This window comes from Mus caroli, unplaced genomic scaffold, assembly GCF_978045245.1.
Source record: "Mus caroli unplaced genomic scaffold, Mus_caroli_1 scaffold_6, whole genome shotgun sequence".
Lineage (NCBI taxonomy): Eukaryota > Metazoa > Chordata > Mammalia > Rodentia > Muridae > Mus > Mus caroli.
In genome coordinates, this window is record NW_028227261.1 from 56,468,836 (window position 1) to 56,491,098 (window position 22,263).

General features: G+C 42.7%; 1 protein-coding gene across 3 annotated transcripts in view; it reads right to left on the bottom strand.

Annotated features, from left to right (window-relative positions):
• The window catches only part of Atg4c (autophagy related 4C cysteine peptidase), a 61,051-nt gene extending 39,600 nt beyond the window's left edge, over positions 1-21,451 (bottom strand). For 2 of the 3 annotated variants that reach the window (XM_029476340.1, XM_021160046.2), the window contains exons 1-2: positions 20,928-21,451; positions 1,497-1,631 (exon numbers count right to left, since the gene is read on the bottom strand). In XM_029476340.1, coding sequence (XP_029332200.1) covers positions 1,497-1,572 — 76 coding nt within the window. In that variant the 5' untranslated portion in view covers positions 1,573-1,631; positions 20,928-21,451. The remainder of the gene's footprint in view (positions 1-1,496; positions 1,632-20,927) is intronic. The other variant, XM_021160047.2, reaches the window with a different exon arrangement.
• Between the last annotated feature and the right edge of the window lie 812 nt (positions 21,452-22,263).

The following is a 22,263-nucleotide window of genomic DNA, read 5'->3' on the forward strand; positions in this document are numbered from 1 at the left end:
CTAGAACCCTATTCTCCATCTCTACTGGGCTGCACTACTTGACTCACGCTATTGTGTGATAAAAAATGTCCCCGAGGATATCAGTCTATCTAAGTTCTACTCCTTTCAGAGTCATCTTTCGGGATGTCTTCCCCCTTTTCCATTTGGATCTGGTTCTCTTCTAAACTCCAGTAGGACACGGATATTTATCTGCTGTGTGCACACCAGGAACTAGATTAGGGCTTCCCATATATTATCTTTTATAAATATTAGATCAAAGCTCCACACAAGCAGCCATCTCTTCTCCCAAAAAGCAACGGGTTTCTGAGAAGTCAGTAAAAACACGCTCAAGCAAAGAAACCCACCTTTAAAAAAAAAAAAAACTTCTCACCATCTCCCTCTCTGTGGTTTACTCTTTACCTACATCTTCTGATCAACTGGTCTCCAGACTTTTCTCAGAAGAGGAAGAGAATGTGATGTGAGGCACTGCAAGAGCTCACATCTAACAAGAACTTGGTGCTTCACTGTCACACATCAATCATGGGACACATTCTCCCCTGCTATTCTCTTCGATGTGAGACCTCATGGCGGACTGATTTGCTCTATGCTCAGTACAGAAGACGATGGTCCAGTGCTTCTCAAAGGACCCTGACATTTCTCTCTTTTTCCACAGGCACATGGGAGCTTGCATAGTTCAACACATCAGAAGATGAACTTGTACATTGGACTTTTTCTTTTGACTATTTAGTTTCAGTTAACCACTTTCCGTTGTCTTCATAAACGTGTCCATTACATGAGATTCCTTGCTATCTTTGCTTTCCCTTACTGATGCTGAATCAGGGTACTATAGGGCAGACAGGAAGAAACTGAAGATATAAAAAAAACTCAAGCCAGGAGGCTTGGAGGAGGAGCAGTAATTAGCACTGACACACGTTTGAAAAAGCCATATGGAAACCTAGTATTTTATAACTTTCCTTCACACACACACACACACACACACACACACGCACACACACACACAAAACCCTTCCCCTATCACTAAAGAAGGGGCAGAAAGACTGTCAAAGACTGTAAGAGAAGAAGTTGGGACAGACCAGGGCAAGACAGTATCTTTTAGACATGGCGGAGCCACTGCCCTGGTGACCTCACAACAGGTGTAGCTGCCTGCATGACACCTCACTAGATCATAGCAGTCCCCGCTCCAGCAAGAAGGGGCTCACAAGCCCTCACCCCTAGCTAAGCAGTTTATGGCTGCTAGGTGAGGGTTGGTTTTGGGTTGGTTTTTTTTCGAGCTGTGATTCCTCATAGTCTGGCCATGTTCCAGTGGATGCAGATCTGTGCATACATGGACAGCACAACACTAACTGGACTTAGTGGATTTATTTTTAAATGGGAGCAGGATGGACATGAATAACCAAAGAGAAACTAATATCAATGGACTAGATCAAGCACAAGAAAAAAATCTCAAAAAACAAGCAAAAACAAAAACAACATAATACTTAAATCACAATACTTACTATATTTCATATTGTTCCAAGCAGATATAAATTTAGTTTTTAGCTTGTCAACTTCATCTGTTCCTGAAGCCTCCATATTCAAATTCTGGAGAAAAAGCCATCACTTGATTCCATTCTTTTAGAAAATCCAATATACTGAAAGAAAAAAAATAAGCAAATAAGTAACCAACACATATTAGATGGAACCATACTGCTGAAGTTACTTAAATTATGAAATATAATTTAAACTGAAAACAAGCAAAGCAAGCTGAGGCTATTGCTCAGTTGGTTGAGTACTTGCCTAGAACACACAAAATATGGATTTAATTCCAAGCACCACAGAAATACAGTGGTGCATCGCTGGGATCCCAGCATTCTAAAGGTAAAGACACGAGGATCCAAAGTTCAAGTCTCTCTCTCCTCAGGTATGTGGTGAGATTGAATCAGACCTACAACAGCATTGTCAGAAAGGAAGAAAGGAAGGAAGGAAGGATAAGAGAGAGAGAGAATTTTTTCATTTCACATTTATTCTAGAATGTGATAGTCTATAAATATTTTAACTACATAAAGTATGTAACATAAAGTATGTAAAATAGAATTAGCATAAAGCCAAACAATAACACCCCCAATAGCTCACAAGGGAATGTATTCACTTCAGGCACTCAAGGGCCTGAAGAGCATAGCTCTGCTTTAAAGTTTGCGAGAGCACCCAGGCTTCCCGAAGCTGCTTGGGACTCTCATTGGGATGCTGCCTGCCTTCCGTAATTTCCACTTACCCTGATTAAGAAAGTCCTTGCTTCTGTGTAACTGCGTCTAATTGTGTTGCTTTTGAAAGTGTTACATTTTCTATACTATCTTACTGTCTCAATACTGAAGCATTTAAAAGGAAGAAGAATGGCTTGACAACCGAAAGTGCTTCTGGTTTCAAGAATGAATGTAACATGAAGGAAAGTCGAGAATCATGATACAATCTGAGAGATGAAGAAATTACAACAGGAAATGTCTGTGTTTATCCACAATAGCTCACATTTTACTTTCAAGTAAAGACTGCTGCTACACAGGACATTGTGCTTTGAGGATCATAAGTATCTACTGGAAAATACTGGCAATTCTTTATCGCCATTCTATTTCACGGTATGAATTAAAAGCTACACACCATAGCCCTAAGGTAGAAGGGCCATACTAAAGCAAATGTGTCACCAGAACAAGAAATATAAAACTGCCGGGCAGTGGTGGCGCACGCCTTTATTCCCAGCACTTGGGAGGCAGAGGCGGGCAGATTTGAGTTCGAGGCCAGCCTGGTCTACAAAGTGAGTTCCAGGACAGCCAGGGGTACAGAGAAACCCTGTCTTGGAAAAAATAAAATAAAATAAATAAATAAAAGAAATATAAAACTATGCGTAGAGTTAAAGGGTTAAAAGAGCAGGTACGCTCACTGATAAGTGGATATTAGCCCAAAACTTAGGATACCCAAGATATAAGATACAGTTTGCTAAACACATGAAACTCAAGAAGAATGAAGACTGAAGTGTGGACACTATGCCCCTCCTTAGAATTGGGAACAGAACACCCATGGAAGGAGTTACAGAAATAAAGTTTGGCGCTGTGACGAAAGGATGGACCATCTAGAGACTGCCATATCCAGGGATCCATCCCATGATCAGCATCCAAGCGCTGACACCATTGCATTCACTAGCAAGATTTTGCTGAAAGGACCCAGATATAGCTGTCTCTTGTGAGACTATGCCGGGGCCAAACAAACACAGAAGTGGATGCTCACAGTCAGCTATTGGATGGATCACAGGGCTCCCAATGGAGGAGCTAGAGAAAGTACCCAAGGAGCTAAAGGGATCTGCAACCCTATAGGTGGAACAACATTATGAACTAACCAGTACCCCGGAGCTCTTGACTCTAGCTGCATATGTATCAAAAGATGGCCTAGTCGGCCATCACTGGAAAGAGAGGCCCATTGGACATGCAAACTTTATATGCCCCAGTACAGGGGAATGCCAGGGCCAAAAAAATGGGAATGGGTGGGTAGGGAAGTGGGGGGGAGGGTATGGAGGACTTTTGGGATAGCATTGGAACTGTAATTGAGGAAAAGATGTAATTAAAAAAAAAAAAAAAGCAGGTTCGTAGGCCCTGAAGACCAGGAGCAGCTATGTCCAAAGAGTCAGATTCGTAGGGGGGGTGGGGGGGGGGGATCGTCTGCTTAACTCTAACAGCACAGCAGCCTGGAGGGGGGATTGGAAAAGGCTGAGTTACAACTTCTCAAAACAAGGGGAAAAATCAGTAATAAATATATATTCAAATGGTGGAAGTCAATCACATACAAAATGCCAATGATATTTTACATGGAAATCTCTACAAAATAAAAGCGCTGCCTTCGTAATTTATTATTATTTAAATTGTTGACACCCAGATGCGTTTTTTTAAAATTCATAACCCTCTTCTTTCAGTCTCATCTGGGAATACAGGCATAAGGCAAAATGCTTAGCTAAGTCTCTTAAAATAACAAAATTAGTGACATGTTCAGAGGTAAAAGGCATCTGCTACCAAAAGCCCAACAACCTGAATTTGAACTCCAGAATCCATACAACTGATGATGATCAGAAATCATTTCTGATCCCAGCACTTGGGAGGCAGTGGCAGGTGGATTTCTGAGTTCGAGGCCAGCCTGGTCTACACAGTGAGTTCCAGGACAGCCAGGGCTATACAGTGAAACCCTGTCTCGAAAAACAAAAAAAAACAAAACAAAAAAAAAATCATCTCTGATAATTTCCCTGTGACCTCTGCACATGTACTATACAAACATAAGCAAATAAATAAATAAAAGAATAACCAAATTACTCAAAAACGAACTGCTGGAATGAAAAGTTAATACATAAAATACAAGCGTAACACTAGGTTTGGTATTAAACTCTGTATGACCTAACCCAACTAAACCGCCCCAACTAAAGTAGCTCAGAGTGAAACCAGGAGATGAGTAGCCTCTCTCACCACATGCTCTACCTTGTCCTGCCACAGGCTACGCTCAGCCCAAATTAATAAGGTTTCAGACCTGAAACCAGTGATAATACAGAAAAGGCCAGAAAATGCTTGGCGAAATCTGGCCTAAGACCAAGTGGCGGCAGAGTGCTGGCTGCTCCAACAGAGGACCCAGATGCACATCCCAGCACCCACAGTGTGGCTTGCAAGCATCTCTAACTCCAAACCCAGGGGACCAGACGCCCTCTTCTGGCTCTGTCGGCGCTGCATACGCGTAGTGGAGGCAAAATACCCACACGCATAATTTTTTTTTTTCAAAAACTAAACATTCACAGCTGCTTCTCTATCAATAAACCCCCTCCTTATAAAGCACTGGGAGTCTGTCCTGAAGAATGAAGTCCAGGACTGGCTGACAGAGGTTCGGGGTTTTTTTATGAGAAGCAAGTTATAATTCCTGGTGGTAGGCCAGTTTCAAAGGACGCCCACTGGAAGCTACAGTATCAGGCTGAGGCTGCTCCTACCAGGGTTAGAGAGTCAAGAGACCTCAATTTAAGCAACTGAAAAGACACTTAGAGGGAAAATGAAGAAACCCCGAGGTCAGGACGCAGCCCTGTTGGGGGTTTAGCCTGGGCTAGGTAGTAAGCTGCAGGCCACCGTTCAGGATGTGAATAGGGCAAAAGATGGGTGCTTAGACACTGATAAGAAACCCAACTAAAAACACAAGCATGAACGCATGAACGCAGGCACGCACGCAGGCACGCACGCAGGCACACACGCACGCACGCACGGGCCAGCTCCTTGCTGACTTTGAAACCCGGTAAAATGAATCTTCATTCAGTCATCTTTGAACCTGAAATCCTTGAGCCTGGTAAACAAATTACAAAATCCTCAGCTTCAAATAAGCAAAGGTAAGCTGGGAGAAACCTCTGGAGACATGACCACCAAGTCCATGATCAGAACCTAGGCTGGACCCACCACACGTGGCTCGTCTTGGGAGATAATATGTTGTCAAACAGGCCGGCCTTGCCTCCTGGCATACCACTGCTTTACCAAACTGTGTACAACTGCTGGTGAGAAAACTAATACGAGCTGGGCATGGTGGGGTGGTGGGGTAGTGGCGTGATGGCGTGGTGGCGTGATGGTGAGATGGCGGGATGGCACATGGGAGGCAGAGGCAGAGGCAGGCAGATCTCTGAGTTTGAGACCAGCTTGATCAACATAGTGAGATCTAGGATAACCAGGACTACATCCCTGCCTTAAAAAAAAAAAAAAAAAAAAGGGGAAAAATGGTAATAATGGACTGGAGAGAATTTCAGTTCTGAATTGAATCAAGAATAAAAGCTAAACACTAGGTACTTAAAAGTTGTGTTTGCAAAGTATCCTGCTGAGCATTTCCCAAGTCTCCCTGGAAGAACTCGGGAGAGCAGGCCACCAGGCGCTGATGTACAGCTAGAGCCATGTACTTCGGGAACCTCACTGACTTCTCACTGTTCTTCAAAATCTGTACTAGCTCTTTTTAAAGCTTGCATTGCATGCCATGAGAAATAACTTTTCTTCTTAAAGTAGAAGCATGATCAGAACCTAAGAAATTATAGTTGAGCATGGACTATTTTTAAAGTAAAAAAATTTAAGATATTTAAATGTACTTCCTCCTTGACACACTCCAGTTAAGACTAATTGAATAGTTTGCTTTCATATGCAAATAAATAGTTCTAATCTCTAAACCAAACAGTTCTGTGTTACTTAACCTCAGAGAAACTTGTCCTAAGTACGTTCATTTTGCTTTCAGACTCCACTTAATCACAGGGGGAAACTAAGTCCAAGGTCCCAGCCCCTAGGGGAGCTAGGGACTTCCCAACAGCTGAACAGCTTCTGCTGTAAGGAGACAGTTGTCTGAGTCCAGCCATCTCAAGGACATCTTCTCCATCTTGCTGGCAGGGTCAAGTGGCCCCCCATTAACACCTCACAGATCTACTACAGCAACTGAGGCAGACTTTGATGTTCTGAGTGTACCTTACTATGGGTCAGCCCCGATGTGATTTAAGGATTGCGATTCGGTTCCTTTATTTTTATACACCAAAATATGCACATATTTAATACCTATATATGAATGATTTGAAAATAGGCATAACTTTATGAGATCAAAATCAGTGTCACCTCCAAAAACATTCTAACCCCCTCTTCTGAAGAAAACTTGAGAGCTACTTTCATTTTTCTAAACATTTTATTATGATTATTTTTCTTAAAAATAGAACAGTCAGGAGTTGGAGAGATGACTCAAGCACTTAAGAGCACTGCCTGCTATTGTGGAGCAGTTCCCAGCACCACATGGTGGCTCACACCATCTGTAACTCCAGTTCCCGGGGACCCAACACCATCTTCTGGCTTCCACATGATGCCTTCTGTGCAGGCAGGCAAGACTAAAGAAAATGACTGAGATTTCCTGTTAATTCTCTCCTGTAGTTTTACCTTCAAATAAGGGTGGGCGAGTCCAGCAAGACAGCTAAGTGAGTACAGGTGCTTGCTGGGCAAACCTGCGGGCCTAAGTTTGACTCCAGGCCCCAAAGCCAACTCCCCAAAATTGTCTTCTGTGAAGGTACACACGCCTGCGCTCTCAGCACACAAATCATACACTGTGCGCACACACACACACACACACACACATACTTTTTTCAGGAAAGCATTGCATATTTGCCTTACTGTAAGATTCTGAATTCTCTCACCATTCCCATTTACCTTCCCAGCAACTTCCCTGGGTTTTGTTTGCTTCAATAGAGTCCCACTGCGGAAGCCAGGCCAGCCTGGAACTTAGCACTCTCCTCCTGAGTGCCGGGAGGACAGGCACGTGCCACCCTGTCTGGACAAGTTTTTAAGAATTAATTTAAACCAGTTTGGACAAGCTTCGTGCACCTATAGGGCCAGCCTTTCTGAAGGCTGAAGCAGAAGGGCCGCCTGGGTTAGCAGTTCAAGGTCAGCCTGGGCTACTTAAAACATGGATTTGAAGAAGGGGAAAATCATTTCATTAGCCTAGAGCGCCTCGGTCGCAGGTGCTTCCCGGTGTATTTCATTCCCTCGAGTGTGTAATGCCTGTAACTGCCCCTGCTTCAGACTGACTCTTATTCTACATAGTTGATGCTACAAACTCAGCCTGGAAAAGCATCAAAATAACAACAAGCTCACAAGGCCAGATGGCTCCAGAATATGTCTCAGTCACAGTGTGCGTATGCCTGGGCACCTTCCCCAACAGGTATTCTGTAGCAAAGTGAAATAGAAAGGTTGCTTCAGAAATCTTGAATTGTGTTTTTTAATATTGTAGGGGAAGAAAGGGAGGCAGGAGAGGAAGAGAGAGGATGAGCAGAGCACGAGAGGTGAGGGGACCCACTCATGCCACAGAGCATGTGTGCAGGGGTCACGGGACTAGAGTCAGAGTCAGTTCTACTGTGGGTTCTGGGGATCAGACTCGGATCAGGCTGGCAGGGCAAGCCTCTTTACCCACTGGCCCACCTCACCGGCCCTCATTTTGAATGTTTTATGTGCCTTTTGTTGCACCATTATATAAAATAAGTAGTAAAATCTCTCCCCAGTTTTTCATTCATTAGCACCATTTCTGTGCATGTATTTTTAAAGATTTTTTTTATCATTTTTTAACTATCATACATGGAGTGGGGGAGTATGCACACACATGAGAGCAGGAGCCTGTGGAGGCCAGAGGCACCCGACCTTCCTGGAGCTGGAGTTCCAGTGTGGGAGGTGGGAACAGAACTTGAGTCCTCGGCAAGACCAGTATATGCTCTTATCTCTGAAGCCAGCTCTTCACACTCATGCCTTACATGCCTATATTCTTATTAATACATATCAGTCCCTTCTCAGCTATCATCTCTGCTTTCTAATCTGTCTTCATCTCGGTTGTTTATCTATAGAGATACTCACACTGCACCCACTTCTACTCCCTCCCGCACCTGCCAATCAGCTATTCTTATGCTCTAAGCTTAAACTCTAGAAAATGTAAATCCTCCTTAAATGACACCTGAGAGTCCAGCATGCTTAGCACAGCAGCGGCAGGGGTGTCAGTAGCTCCAGCAGAGGCAGGGGTGTCAGTAGCTCCAGCAGCTGTCTCCTCTTAGAGCTAATGGACAAGCTGAAGGCACTAAAACATGTTTTTTTTAAATGTTAAAAGAAAAAAAAATTCCAAACACAAAGACAGGGAGGACCTGTATCCTCAGAATAAGCTTAGAAAACAATGAAAGACCAATAGCAAAGAAATACTATAATAGTTTTGCCCCAAGAATGCATCTAGTAAATACTTTGAGGGTTCTTCCTATCTTCACTTAACATTTTGTTGATACACAGTTCTTTCATAATGATGACCCACCATCTTAAATCCAAACAGGAGAGAGGAATCGAAGTCTGTAACAGAAGCACATTTCCCACACCTGTCGTGTGGCTCAGGTGACACCTGTGCTGCACTGTCCACATCATGCTCCTAGGCTGTGCAACGTCACCATCATAACCACCCTGCATGGGACATGTGTGTGTGCATATGTGAGTGCATGTGTGTGTGCATATGTGAGTGCATGTGTGTGTGCATATGTGAGTGCATGTGTGTGTGCATATGTGAGTGCATGTGTGTGTGCATATGTGAGTGCATGTGTGTGTGCATATGTGAGTGCATGTGTGTGTGCATATGTGAGTGCATGTGTATGTGCATATGTGAGTGCATGTGTGTGTGCATATGTGAGTGCATGTGTGTGTGCATATGTGAGTGCATGTGTGTGTTTAGCTTGCATTTTGCTTTGTTTGGGTTTTGGGTTGGTGTTTTGGTGGTGGTGGTTGTTTTTTGTTTGTTTGTTTGTTGTTTTTGGGACAGGATCTCTCTGTAATCCTGGCTGTCCTGGAAACTTGCTATGTAGACCAGGCTGGCCTCTAACTCACAGATCCCCACCTGACTCTGCCCCCACACCCAGCCTTCAGATGATATTTTTAAACACCCTACCTAATCCCATCCAGTCTTCTCTTTTCCACATGATGAGCCCCAGTTCCTTTAAAGGATCAGAAGGCTGTAGATAATGAAGGCCTAACCACAGTACTGATGAAGGGTTAGAAACAGGATGCAAGCAGAAAGCTGAAACAGTGGAACTGACAGTACAGCAAGAATGGGTCATGAAGGTATACACACATAAGACAGAGTCCTAAATAACACAAAGATCTGACATCTAAAAGGACAATGGTCACAAAGAAGCAAGAAACCAAGTGGAGAAAGCGAAGTTCAAAACAAGATACAATGAGGGGCTAGGGACATGGCTCTATGGTTAGGAGCACTGGCTGCTCTTGCAGGGGACCCAGAAGCCACATGGCAGCTCATGGCCATCTATAACTCTAGTCCCAGGAATCCAACACCATACTCTGTCCTCCAAAGGCACCAAGCATGCATGTAGTGCACAGATTGACATGCAGGAAAAACATTCATACATAGATAGGTAGGTAGGTAGATAGATAGATAGATAGATAGATAGATGATAGAACTTTTATATGAAATAGACAGTGAGTTTGAAATTTGTAAGAAATATAAATAAACTTTTTTCCAAGTCATCTTTCATTGGTCACTTTTACCAAGAAAAACTTCACAGGTGTTGAGGGCAGTAACTATATACCATTTAAACACAAAATATCTCACTCATTCACCAAATAATTTGAGAAGCAAAGCACTAAGGGAATAATTCAAGCCATGAAACTCAGCTCCTGCCTTCATCTACCTTATATGCTAAAGGTACACCACTGAATGGTTGTGTATCACACAGAGATAAAAAGTATGACAGGACAGAAATATTTCCCCTTCCCAGTGAGGACATCATACACAAACAGTATCACAGAACAAACACAGTTATGACTGCACTGTTCAGATACAATGGCCAAAGGCATACAAATGCATCTTTCTATTCTGTACATAATGCAGGAAAACACTTCACACAACACTCAGGAATGTGTTAGTATCCTCAACAATTGCACCCATTGTTAAAGAGTGATGCCTGAATTGTGTCATCTCTCCAAAGAAGAACATTGTTTCAATCGCTTTGCCTTACAAACAGAAAATGTTGAGGTTTTTTTTAATGAGTCTTAATTTTAAATAATACTGCAGCAATTATGAAATATACCCACAAGTGTGAATCCTTACAAAGGTAAAAACAACTATAAACTACATGTTCTTCAGTGGATATAACTGCTCCTGGATTCTCTATAACTGCATACTATGGTAAGTTTAATTATAATGTCTACCTTAGTTTTAGAGATGACTGATTTTATATCTATTAAAAAGTAGTTTACTAGACACCCTTTTTAAATTGAGAATATAACTCTGAATACAATACCTTTAGTAGAACATAGTCTAGGGTCATAAAATGGCAAGGTAACCTTTATTTCCTAGATATGTTGTTGGGCACAATGATGAGCTAGTAATTTTAAAACCTTAATATGTGTGTGTTACAGAATAGTATGAATGAGCAGATATGTTGATACGGTTGAGAAGCCCAGTTATCCCTATGGTAAAATAATAATATATTATATATACATATATATATATTTGGAGAGAGAGAGATGAACTGGAGAAGTGAAGAGAACTCTTCAATGCTGAACTTGAACAGAAAGTACTCACTCTATGAACCCATGGTTTCTTTTTTAATAGAGTACAGATGGGTAGCTGTGAAGGACCTATTTAAAAGGTTTAGAAACAAAAATACCAGTAGCGGGCTGGAGAGATGGCTCAGTGGTTAAGAGCACTGACTGTTCTTCCCAAGGTCCTGAGTTCAAATCCCAGCAACCACATGGTGGTTCACAACCATCTGTAATGAGATCAGATGCTATCTTCTGGTGTGTCTGAAGACAGCTGCAGTGTACTCATATAATAAATAAATAAATCTTTTTAAAAAATACCAGTAGCATATTCAACATGTAGAACTTGGTTTTTAAGTATCAACTCATAGTGAATAATCCAAGACTTTATGGATAAATAGCTGATTCCAGATCTCCGGCCGAGACTGGACAGTAGCACTGCACAGAACATCTTACAGTGCAAAAGTGTAAGAAAATGCTCAACAACCGATGAGAACATACCCAAGGGAAATGGGAGCAAGCTTGGAAGCTGCCAGTGACCACATCTGAGATAATATAGCTTCAAAACAGACAAAACAAAACAGGCAAAAAGATGGTGGATGGGGCTAGAGAGATGGCTCGGTGATTAAGAGAGCACTGACTGCTCTTCCAGAGCATCCAGGTTCCCAGCATCCACATGGTGGCTCTTGACCATCTGTAACTCCAGTCCAGCGTCAGGAGTTACACCTGATACTGGGCCTGACACCCTGTTCTGGCCTCAGGGGATACTGCATCACGTGGTACACAGACATACATGCAAATAAAACATTCATTTAAAAAAATCTAAAAAAAAATAAAATAAACCAGAATCATGGTAACAGATTATAATGCACAGCAGAAAATTGTTTCAAGAATTCTTAAATCATGGAGGGAGGTCAAGGCAGCAGCTAAAGGCAGGTGGGAACTAAACCAGGAGGTGGGAACTAAAGCAGAAACCATGAAGAAACATCGACTGCTGGCTTGCTTCTCTACACAACACACAAACACCTGCCCTACAGTAGCACTGCCCAGTGGGACGGGCCCTCCCACATCAATTATCAATCAAGGAAACCTCCTGCCCATGCCCATAGGTCAGTCTCTTGAAGGCAACTCCTCAACTCCTCAACTGAGGTTCCCTCTTCCCAGGCGACAATAAAACTAACCAGGACACCCAGAACCTAATTGATATGAAGTGATAAGACTTATCAATTCTGTGAGGTACTCAGCAAAAATAATTGGTTTGTACTCACAAAAAATAGCAATTGCCTTTAAAGATGAGGACAGAAGAGAAGGAGGGAGCAAGCAGGAGAAGGGGAGAAGATGTTCTCTGTAAAAAGAAAAGAGAGACGGCTGGGAGAAGCAACTGCCCACACGCGCAGGCCAGATGCCCTAGGTCTGCGTTCCAGCACTGCAAAAGCAAAGGATAAAGAGAAGAGAAAACAGAACTGTGACAACTCAATATATCCTATGAAGTATAACTAGATTTATTATTTTTTTTAAGCTATGGTAATATTGTTGCCTTGTTTGGGGAAATCGGGGTTTTGAATATTGAAAACACGATAGCATTGAGGTTAGGGTGCTATGGCATACTAACAGTGGCTTGGTTGTAAGAAAATGATGTAATTATTAAGTCTGCATGAGGAAGTGCTTAGCAAGGATGGGTCATGAGGGTGTCGTCTCACTTCCACATAGCCCAGGAAGAAAGAAGAGTCTGTGTACGTGTAAATACTGAAAGCACACCCACAGTAACCAGCTCCCCTGAGGGGCAGTGTGAGCAGCCTAAGCCTGGGCTTCCAGGGAAAGGTAGAGATTAGGCTGACTCGAGAGCAGCTTAACTACTTCCTCCTCCACCCATGAGGGCTCACAGGGAGGGTGAGTAATCACAAACCGATCGGACACTTGCCTGAGAACCCAGTGCTAAGTCATCTCAGGACCGTAATGAATAGAAAAGGCTTAAAAATTAGATAATGTTTTCTCCAAAGCCAAATACAACTACCAAGCAATACAACTAAAGCACAGACTACACATCCGAATAACAAACACGGAAACTGCACCAGGGACGCTGGGGAGCCTGGGCACACGCTGTCTCTCCTGACCCTATGACAAGGGTAAGGCCAGCTCTACTATTCTCAGTGTCTAAGCTGTCCTGCCCAGCTCTGTATGGCTGTACTCTAGTACGTAACAAGAGACGCTGAATTCAATCTACTGACTCCAAAGCCCAAATACTTTGTCATATACTCTACGCTATTCCCACCACTGTGAAATATAAAATCTAAACTGGCTGGACTGACTCAGTGCCTACCAAAAAGCACACAATTGAGAGATTCTGAAGGAAACAGGCATGTCTGTATTGCTCTATGTACATGTGCATTCATATATGAACCAAGCTAAGTGAAGTTAGAATTTTGCCAGATGCCCTATTGACTGTCAAATCTCAAACCAAAAAAAAAAAAAATTTTAAAGTTATTTAATAAGGTACCACTCAGTGTCTTACATAGGATTCTTTTTTTTTTGAATTAATTTTTTTATTAGGTATTTTCCTCATTTACATTTCCAATGCTATCCAAAAAATCCCCAATACACTCCCCCCCCACTCCCCTACCCACCCACTTCCACATTTTGGCCCTGGCATTCCCCTGTACTGGGGCATATAAAGTTGGCAAGTCCAATGGGCCTCTCTTTCCAGTGATGGCCGACTAGGCCATCTTTTGATACATATGCAGCTAGAGTCAAGAGCTCTGGGGTACTGGTTATTTCATAATGTTGTTCCACCTATAGGGTTGCAGTTCCCTTTAGCTCCTTGGGTACTTTCTCTAGCTCCTCCATTGGGGGCCCTGTGATCCATCCAATAGCTGACTGTGAGCATCCACTTCTGTGTTTGCTAGGCCCCGGCATTGTCTCACAAGAGACAGCTATATCTGGGTCCTTTCAGCAAAATCTTGCTAGTGTATGCAATGGTGTCAGCGTTTGGAAGCTGATTATGGGATGGATCTCTGGATATGGCAGTCTTTAGATGGTCCATCCTTTCGTCACAGCTCCAAACTTTATCTCTGTAACTCTTTCCATGGGTGTTTTGTTCCCAATTCTAAGAAGGGGCACAGTGTCCACACTTTGGTCTTCCTTCTTCTTGAGTTTCATGCGGTTAACAAATTGTATCTTATATCTTGGGTATCCTAAGTTTGTGAAGAGACACCATGACCACAGCAATTTTCATAAACAAAAATATTTCTTTGGGGGGGGGGGAGGTGCTGGAGAGATGGCTCAGCAGTTAAGAGCACTGACTGCTCTTCCCAAGGTCCTGAGTTCAAATCCCAGCAACCACATGGTGGTTCACAACCATCTGTAATGAGATCTGATGCCCTCTTCTGGTGTGACTGAAGAAGACAGCTACAGTGTACTTATATATAATAAATAAATCTTTAAAAAAATATTTCCTTGGGGATGACTTATGTTTTTAGAGGTTTGGTCCATTATTGTCATGTTGGGAAGCATGGGGACACACAGACAGACATGGTGCTGGAGAGGTAGGTGAGTTCTACATATGGACCCAAAGGCAGAGAGAGAGAGAGAAAGAAACACCAGGCCAGGCCAAGCTTAAGCATCTGAAATCTCTAACAACGCATTTCCTCTTACAAGGCCACAACTACTTTAACCCAGCCAGGTGTCCTGAACTTTTCAAATGAGCCACTCCCTAGGAGCCTTGGGGGTGGGGGTGGGGCTTACATTCAAACTCACTTACACTATTGTAAATGGTTTTAATACATCACATGCAAATTCAAAACAGATACCAATGTCTTTCCAGAAGCTTTCACCTATAGCCCTAACCTTCTGCATTCAAAGATCAAAGATACCAAAAGAATCTGAGTGATTTTCCATTATTCAAATACACTAAACTCAGGAGGCAGTGGCAGGCCGATCTCTAAGGGCTTGAGGCCATTCTGGTTTACACAATAAGTTCCAGGCCTGGCTATAGAGTGAGATAATGAGACAAGCTCTTACATACACAGACACACACACAAACACCACAAGCAATGACACTCAAGAAAAAATTTAACTAAAAAAAGAACCTATAACATCACTGCACCACAATAAAAATACTAACAATAAATGTGTATGCCTAGAAGCCTGACCTTTCACTGATCTCTATCTTAAGGAATTCACCACCATCCATTGTCACAAGACCTTAGTCTCAGAACTAACTGCCTAGGGGTAGTCAGTGACATCATCTCCCTCACCCTTCACATCCATTGGCTTCTGCCTTGACTGCCCTTCTCCAGATGATAGTCTCATCCCACAAGTAGCCTATTCTGACTCTCTCCTTACTGGGCTCTCCCATCTTCAGTCTTCCCCGCTAAATTACCTCAGAATAAAGAGCGTCAAGTCCTTTCATAGAGCATTTGACATAGCTGTAACTTCAAATTTGACTATCTGGTCTATGCCTGCCTTCTGTATTACACAGACAATTTGATTATGACTAGTTTACTCGCTGTGCTGGCTAGTTTTATGTCAACTTGACACAAGCTAGTTATCTGAAAGGTGGGAACCTCAATTGAGAAGATGCCTTTATAAGATCCAGCTAAAGGGGCTTGTGAGATGGCTCAGCAGGTAAGAGCACCCGACTGCTCTTCCAAAGGTCCTTAGTTCAAATCCCAGCAACCACATGGTGGCTCACAACCATCCATAACAAGATCTGACTCCCTCTTCTGGTATGTCTGAAGACAGCTACAGTGTACTTACATATAATGAATAAATAAATCTAAAAAAAAAAGATCCAGCTAAAGAGCATTTTCTTAAATAGTGACTGATGGGGAAGGCCCAAGCCCACTGTGGGTGGCACCATCCCTAGGTTAGTGGTCCTTGGTTCTACAAGGAAGTAGACTGACTAAGGCATGATGAGCATCGCAGAAAGCAGCACTCCTTCATGGCCTCTGCATCAGTTCCTGCCTCCAGGTTCTGTTAATGATGGGCAACAATGTAGAAGTATAAGTTAAATAAGCCCTTTCCTCTCCAGCTTGCTTCGGTCATGGTGTTTTATCACAGCAATAGAAACCCTAACTAGGATGCTCACTACACCGTGACCTAGAAGAATGCCTAGTTAATAAATAAAAGTTATATGTGAGATAAAGACTACAAATGGATTCATAAATAGTCCTAAAAACAAAATGTTTATAAGGCGTTTCCAATATAAGGAATTCCTAATGACATAAATTCTGGTAACAAAGTTTTGCAACTTAACTCTGAAACTAAAACATGTCATATAGTTGACAATCGTAGCCTGTTTAATTGACGGTAACTCATAAAATAGTAAATTTTGAAAATTATGTTAAGTCCTATGATTTGATTAAAAACAGGTTAGTCTACAAGCAAGTCACTTACCTGGTCTACTTCTTCAAACCTGACAACCAGCCATCCTGGTCTCTAGGCTGCTAGCCCAACCCCACACAACTCAACAGCAAATGCATGGTACACAGGTCCTCTCCCCAACGGCTCTCAGATTCCTTCCATTCTCAGTGTAGTCACTTAGGCTATGCACCTCAAGCACTTCACATCTGAGCCCTTGCCACTGCTTCATCAGTGCAGGCATTGTGTACCTGCTAAGTGCATGGCAGCTGGCGACATGAAGCAGCCCACTGGTGTCTTTCCGGTCTCTAGCCTCTGCAGTTCAGCTTTAGGGATCTGTTCACTTAATGCTTCCTTCCACCTGCAGTTCTTTCCTCGTAACTTTTACTTAAAGCAATCTCTGCCCATTACTTAAGATATAGATGAAGTCTCATCACAAGATGGTAGATGATAGATAGATGATAGACACATAGATAGAAGGATACATAGATGTTAGGGATGGAAGGATAGCTATAAAATAGATGGATATACAAACAGAAAGATAGATAGAAATGGATAGATATAAAATGGCCCCTTAGCACCCATATTTGCTGAGCTGATGCTCTCTATGCATCCCAAGATAAAGAACAAATCTTTGCAGCTTTCATGCATGGAGAAGCATCAAAAAGACCTGGACTTGGGGCTGGAGAGATGGCTCAGTGACTAAGAGCACTGACTGCTCTTCCAGGGTTCCTGAGTTTAATTCCCAGCAACCACATGGTGGTTTACAACCATCTGTAATGAGATCTGACGCCCTCTTCTGGTGTCTGAAGACAGGGACAGTGTACTCACATATGAAAGAAAGAAAGAAAGAAAGAAAGAAAGAAAGAAAGAAAGAAAGAAAGAAAGAAAGAAAATAAGTTAGTTTCAAAACATCAATAATAGCTTACTGAGTTCATATAATGAGGAGATGATGCTTTGAAATTATATAGTACAAAGATGAGCTATGGAGGCAAGGTGGTCTCAGTGAATGTCATCATTTCATTAAATAGTAAGAATTCAAAAACTGCCTAGTAAGTGACTAAAATTCTCAGGAAAAAAGTCAACTTGAAACTCAAAACTCTCAGGAAAGTATATTTAAAAATTATGTAGTTATGTAGCTAGCTTCTTACCTTTTTTTCCAGTAAAGAATTTCATGAATGAATTCTGAAAGTGAATATGTTGGGTTTTGTTTGTTCCTGGAGGTCATTTTGTTTGTTTGTTTGTTTGGTTGGTTGGTTGGTGGTTTAGGGTTTACTTGTTTTCTTATGTTTGGAGACAGAGTTTCACTCTATGGCCCAAGCTGACCTAGAACAAACTGTGTACCCCAGCCTGGCCTCAAACTCATGGAACTCCTCCTGCATCAGCCTCCTGAGAGCTGGAATTACAGGCACCCACCAATTCTAAAATATCATATGTTTATAATAGCAAACATAACAATGTATTTCAGATTGATTAGAAATAATCCCAACTCAGAAGCATATCTTTTAATTTTATTGATAGTTATAGACTGTATCTCTTAAAGAAGAATGACACAGTACCTCATGAAACTGCAAAGCTTCTGTAAGGCGAAAGACACCGTCAATAAGACAAAAAGGCCACCAACAGATTGGGAAAGGATCTTTACCTATCCCAAATCAGATAGAGAACTAATATCCAATATATATAAAGAACTCAAGAAGGTGGACTCCATAAAATCAAATAACCCCATTAAAAAATGGGGCTCAGAGCTAAACAAAGAATTCTCACCTGAGGAATACCAAATGGCTGAGAAACACCTGAAAAAATGTCCAGCATCCTTAATCATCAGGGAAATGCAAATCAAAACAACCCTGAGATTCCATCTCACACCAGTCAGAATGGCTAAGATCAAAAATTCAGGTGACAGCAGATGCTGGCGAGGATGTGGAGAAAGAGGAACACTCCTCCATTGTTGGTGGGATTGCAAGCTTGTACAACCACTCTGGAAATCAGTCTGGCGGTTTCTCAGAAAATTGGATATGGTACTACCGGAGGATCCCGCGATACCTCTCCTGGGCATATATCCAGAAGATGTTCCAACTAGTAAGAAAGAAACATGCTCCACTATGTTCATAGCAGCCTTATTTATAATAGCCAGAAGCTGGAAAGAACCCAGATGCCCCTCAACAGAGGAATGGATACAAAAAATGTGGTACATTTACACAATGGAGTACTAGTCAGCTATTAAAAAGAATGAATTTATGAAATTCCTAGGCAAATGGTTGGACCTGGAGGGCATTATCCTGAGTGAGGTAACCTAATCACAAAAGAACTCAAATGATATGTACTCACTGATAAGTGGCTATTAGCCCAGAAACTTAGGATACCCAAGATATAAGTTACAATTTGCAAAACACATGAAACTCAAGAAGAACAAAGACCAAAGTGTGGACACTGTGCCCCTTCTTAGAATTGGGAACAAAACACCCATGGAAGGTGTTACAGAGACAAAGTTTGGAGCTGAGACAAAAGGATGGACCATCTAGAGACTGCCATATCCAGGGATCCATCCCATAATCAGCCTCCAAACGCTGACACCATTGCATACACTAGCAAGATTGTGCTGATAGGACGCTGATATAGCTAGCTGTCTCTTGTGAGACTATGCCGGGGCCTAGCAAACACAGAAGTGGATGCTCACAGTCAGCTATTGGATGGATCACAGGGCTCCCAATGGAGGAGCTAGAGAAAATACCCAAGGAGCTAACGGGATCTGCAACCCTATAGGTGGAACAACATTATGAAATAACCAGTACCCTGGAGCTCTTGATTCTAGCTGCATATGTATTAGAAGATGGCCTAGTCGGCCATCACTGGAAAGAGAGGCCCATTGGACTTGCAAACTTTATCTGCCTCAGTACAGGGGAACACCAGGGCCAAAAAGTGGGAGTGGGTGGGTAGGGGAGTGGGGGGGAGGGTGTGGGGGACTTTTGGGATAGCATTTGAAATGTAAATGAGGAAAATATGTAATAAAAAAGAAGATGAAGAAGGAGGACGAGGAGGAGGACGAGGACGAGGACACAGGCCCATAAACCCAGCACTCTGGACACCGAGGTGGGAAGAAAGAGTTGGAGTTAGCCCAGGTTGTGTGGTTAGACTGTTTTAAAACAAAACAAAACACAACACAACAAAACAAAGCAGTATTAGAAACACTGCAGCACAATAATTAAAAGGGCAGCTGGGAAAGTCACTTAAATTACAGGGTTCCCAGAAAATAAGACAAGAAATATCTCTGTGTATAACATTAGCAAATAGCAATACAAAAGCATTAACCAATGCTATTAGACTACTAAGAACAAAGCTTCAAAAAAGAGTTTCACAAAACAGTTTTCAATATATTTGTATCCAGGCTAAAGAGTTAGCTCAGCAGTCACCAGCACTGGCTATTCTTGTGGATGACCTGGGTTCGATTCCCAGCACCCACGGTAGCTCGTAATCACCAGCAATTCCAGTTCCTAGAGATCTGATACCCTCTTCTGACTTAAGCAGGCAGCCGGCATACCCGTGATGAACAGACATATGTGTAGAAAAACACCCACATAACAAAATATTCTTTTAAAAATATATGTGCATCCCCTTTTATAGAAAAAGCATCAACTAAGGGGCCTCTAAACTCATTTTACTAATGTATACAATCCCTCACATTGCCCAGTTTTTAACTTCAGTTCTCAAATTCTTATGGCAGGTGAACCAGTCAATTAGCTTCAGACACTAGACTAATTAGGACTCTTCCCTAGCTGGAAAAATAAAAGCTTTATCATTTGAAACTCCGAAAATACATTTCAAAGCCTTTCCAATCCCTCCGGACACTTCCAAAGACTCATAATCTAATTAAAAGCCACAAGCAGCAGGCAGGGAAGATCCCTCCTTTGTGTCTATCTGCTCTCAGCTGACACAAAATCAATTCCAAACTCCCAAGGGAATGCAAGGTCAGAAAAGGTAAACAAACAGAAGGAAATCTTCACCTAAGTAATTCAAATATTAAAAAGCTATAAAACAATACAGTCTTAGCCCCGAGGTCGCAATGAACCCCATGTGGAAAAGTAATCAATAAAAAAACCAAAAATATAAGACAAAAACCCTGAGAAATATAAACTCAGAGTTATGCTGAGCTGACCCCAGTGATGTCGGGTCATCGCACGGAAGATTGTATTCTGAGTTTCCAACTTCAATAACCCTCAGATGTGGGTGGGCATGTGAGAATGAGCAAAAGCCGGTCTATGAAGTCAGCATTATTAGCACAGCCAGGGTATATAATGCTACAGATTGCGGTTTCAAACAACGAAAGGGGCAACGGGGCTACAGACGGACAGATTGAGATCTAACATTTCCCACACGTACACTTTTTTTGTTGTTGTTTTAAATGAAGAGAAACAAGGAAGAGTCAATGGGATACGGCGGCTAGGGAGAAAACCTCTCCTGGTCAAGAAGGATAGAACAGCCGGCCACTGGAAGGCTTACAGTTCAAAGGGCGAGGAGGAGTCAGAAGATAACCCTCAGGAGGAAGCAGAATCCAGAGAGGCTCCAAAACCCTCCAGGAACCCAGACGGTTGGCCACGGGTCTGCACCAAGGGCAGGGCCGCCCCCAGAACCCGCCATTCGTAGACTACAAACACCAAGCTCCAACCTTCGCCACTCCGCCAGCCTCGAGCCGACCCCTCGGCGACACGGGACTGGATAACTGTCCAGCCGCGCAGGAGTCCCCACACTAGACGCGCGTCGGCTCCAGCAGCGGCTCGGAACAGCGCGTACGCACCGCTGGACGTCGGCCCGCGGCCCTGCGCGGCCACCGTAGCACAGCACACCGAAGCCTCCGCAGGCCGCGGTCCTGCAGGAAGCCCTGTCCGAGACCCTAAGCTCCGGGGCTGCAAGCTCAGAGCCTAGAGCGGTGCATTTGTGAGCGGCAGGCCCATGTTAGATTTACAGCTGTCCCTCGTAACTGTAACTACTGGACTTCAGCTACTACCCGCCACGCACCGTGAGCGTCTGCGGTCTCGGGACTACAAGATCCAGCATGCACAGAGCTCTGGGTCCTTAAAACCGAACCCACTTGGATTAAAAGACTAACAGTCTGTCTACTCCAAAGCAAGCTGTTACGGTATGGGGTATTGATTACATCCTGGTGGAGCATTCAGTTTTCACATTCAGATTCTTGTTAAGAATTGTAGTACAGGACCTGCCTTTTAAGAAAATCGGGAGAGATATACTAAATGATGTCAACATGTAATTCTACTAATATATTGTTTTCAGTAACACAGACTGTTGGAGCAATACATAAGAAATAAGAGCAGAAACTACAAGGGGAAAATCAACAGTCTCTGCTACCGGACAGTTAAACAGCGAGAGAATGAACGCCTTCTGGAATACAAAATATGTTCTTTGAATTTTAACTGTGTTTTCACAATTAGAATTGAGTGGTGTTTTATTTGAAGATAGGGGCTTGCAATACAGCCAGACTGACCCAGAACTCATTATCTTCTCTCAATCCCCTAGTGTTGGAATAAGAGATCTGTGCTAGGACACTGGAAAAATTATTTCATGTTATTCTCATGAAAACAGTTGCCTAGAATTAATTACTAGAGCAATTTATTCACCAGTCACATGGGCGGGACAGGGGTATAACAAGACAACAAGAAGGGCATTTATTAGCATAGATAACAAAGTATCTGCTCCTTTGTCTGCTTGGATAGTCTGTTTCATATTTTGAAATGCAGAACACTTTCTGATGACTTGGAGAGGAGATGGCACGGATCTCACAAGCTGTCCTTTTCATAACTTCTATAAGGACTTGTATGAG